Raw genomic sequence first — 2,529 nt, 5'->3', positions numbered from 1 at the left:
CAGGAATGCAGAGTGTTTACACAGAAGACTTGGGGGGCACAGCAGGGAATCACAGCACCATGTGGAAAGTCCCTTTCTGAGGGACCTTGAATGCCCCTGAACTAGAGCAGCATATAGACAAAGCACCAAACCCCATAAGGCCTTACTTGCTCCCTCAAGCACCAGTCCAGGTGACTCTGCCACCCAGAGAGACATGACCACGGCCAGAGACGTGCAAATCGGGAACCAAGCCTCACCTCCTGAAGGTCAGGTTTGATGTGCCATCGCTCCCCACCAACTGCACAGGAAAGTTAGGAAACTCCCCTCCTAACTTAGTACTTCGACTAGGTGTTCCCCACAGCCTACCACGAGCGCTTGGAGATCCCAGATATTGCAGGGCTGTGATGTGCAGAGCCATCCCAAATACACAGCTCAGATACCGATACGGGTCATGCGCAGTTCAGCGGAGAAGAGCTTGTTCCTGCAGGTTCAAAGCACCTGCTGCCTTCAGGCATTTTAGTTCCACCACAAGCAATCAGCTGGTCAGAAAGCGCCTTCTGTAAGTGACAGTCTTCCCAGCCTCGATCTTCCCCTAGGACCGTCCAGCTCAGCCAACAGAAACAGGGTTCTTGTGGAAGGAGGCCTCACTGGCACTCCCTCCAGGACACACAGCAACCCCCCTGGATTCACAGTGACATTTAATCCCTGCTTTGACCAAATATTCACGTTTGAAAGAAGCAAAAGGCTTTCTTGCCACATTCATCTGAAGTGGAAAACATCAACCCGCAGAGCTGGAGTTCCCCTAAGCTGCTGCTGTCCGTGAGGTCATGTCACGACTGCGGTGCTGCAGCTCCGCTGCTTCTCCACACCGATACAAGTGCCCCACGTTTATGCCATCCTACGGGTCAGGACTCCCCAGCCTCTGTTTCAGCATCAAGTACTGCAAGAGAAAGAAAACCAAGCATTAACGATTAAATCCCAGACACCTCCACGCAGGAAAGCACCCACCCTTGCAGATTAGCCAGCAAAATCATTGCCCTCGGCCAGAAGACGCACGGGCCTCACCTTTCAAGCAGTGCAAATGGCGGCTCCCTGAGCCAGCCCGCGCCTCAGGCACAGACCGCTGCATCGTACAGACAGGACAGTCACCAAAGCAGCGATGTCCCTGTAGCAGGCCAGGAGCAAAGCTTGTAACCAGATCTAAACAGCTCCTGTTTTCCTTCATCATTCCTTCCCCCCACCCCCCCCCAGAGAAGGAAGAAAAAGGGCACTGCCAGAATCCAGTCCAATCCCTGGGTAACTGAACCGTCACCGGTCAACCCCAGTCCCACCACAGACGGCACCGCTCTGGCTGCGGACAGGTGCTGCTCTGACCCACCGTTTTGGAAGAGGCAGGGTCAGGCCCTTACGTTTTTACGGCTGACAATAGCTTGTTGCAACCACAGCAACTCCATGATCAAGTGATTTCTGTAGGACTGGAGACCGGACCGAGTTCGAGGAAGCTCCTTTATGTCCTCAAGTGGAATTTCTACAAAGAAACGGAAGAATAACCTATTGTTGGAACAAAGATTCAGACTGCACCTACTGTCTCTCCTGCACTGAGAGACAGTGTATCTCTACGCTCTCCAGGATATTCTCAAGGCTTTGGTTCTCCAAGGACCTACTGGGCCCCCCGCACTCACCACCAGGTCCCCCAGACCACGCAGGAGAGCGCACGCTGCGCGCCGGCTCCCGGCCCTTACCCAGACAGGCTTCAGGGGAATCTGCCTCCAGCATAGCGCCGTCCCACACAGAGGATCCGCTGCTGTCGTTCTGCCAATCCTCGCTCTCTGCTGGGGCGCTGCACCCCTCTCCAGTGCTTTTATCGGCATCAGCCCCGAGATTTGGGGGGCTCACTACGTCACCTTCACCCGCGGAGCTCAGTTCTTTCTCGCTCTGCGGCTGGGCTGTAGGTTTCACACGGCTGCAGCCCCAGTCCCGTTCTGGTTCAGAGGCGTCCAGCTCCTCCTGAGGTTTTTCTGCGCTGGCCTCGTCACTCAGTACAGCCTGCCGCGGACCTGAACGCTTCCCCTGTGTTGGCTTCTAAAGGGGCAACGTGTGAGAGATCGAAATATAAGGAAAAGAAAATATAAAGATCTGAAAGGTGGCTCCGAAGCGGGCCAGAGGCTCCGTCCCAGCCAGAGACCTGCCGTTAGCAGCACTCCTGCCACGACACTGACGTCCTCTGGTTTGAACCATGGCCAACTTCTTAAAGGCTTTTCCTTCCAGAAGTGGTAAAAACATGAGAGAGCGGCGCTCAGCCGCTGCAGGGTCCGACCGTTCAGTACGACCGGCTGAGGTGGGTGCCCGGGGACGAGACCCGCAGGAGTCACCCGCGCAGGTTGGGCGTTCGACTTGAGGCCGAGCTCCACCCGGAGGAAGAAACCCTCAGTCGGGGACTGAGGGGCACAGGTCGGGGACTGAGGGGCACAGGCCCCGGCTCCGTAATGATCGTTTCTAGTTTGGTAGGGTTACAGGTTCCTGGGACTACGCTGCAAAAGTACCGTCTGC

General features: G+C 55.9%; 1 protein-coding gene across 1 annotated transcript; it reads right to left on the bottom strand.

Annotated features, from left to right (window-relative positions):
- Positions 1–7: 7 nt before the first annotated feature.
- On the bottom strand, positions 8–2,217 carry IQCC (IQ motif containing C). Its single transcript, XM_009332216.1, has 4 exons — positions 2,140–2,217; positions 1,722–2,061; positions 1,389–1,507; positions 8–919 (listed from the first exon to the last, which is right to left on the bottom strand). The coding sequence occupies exons 1-4, from the start codon at positions 2,215–2,217 to the stop codon at positions 878–880; spliced, it is 579 nt and encodes a 192-aa protein (XP_009330491.1). The 3' UTR covers positions 8–877.
- Positions 2,218–2,529: the final 312 nt, after the last annotated feature.

The sequence above is a fragment of the Pygoscelis adeliae genome, unplaced genomic scaffold, assembly GCF_000699105.1.
Source record: "Pygoscelis adeliae isolate BGI_AS28 unplaced genomic scaffold, ASM69910v1 Scaffold359, whole genome shotgun sequence".
Taxonomy (NCBI): Eukaryota; Metazoa; Chordata; class Aves; order Sphenisciformes; family Spheniscidae; genus Pygoscelis; species Pygoscelis adeliae.
Note: the sequence above shows the minus strand (reverse complement) of the source record. Positions and strands in the feature narration are given on the sequence as shown.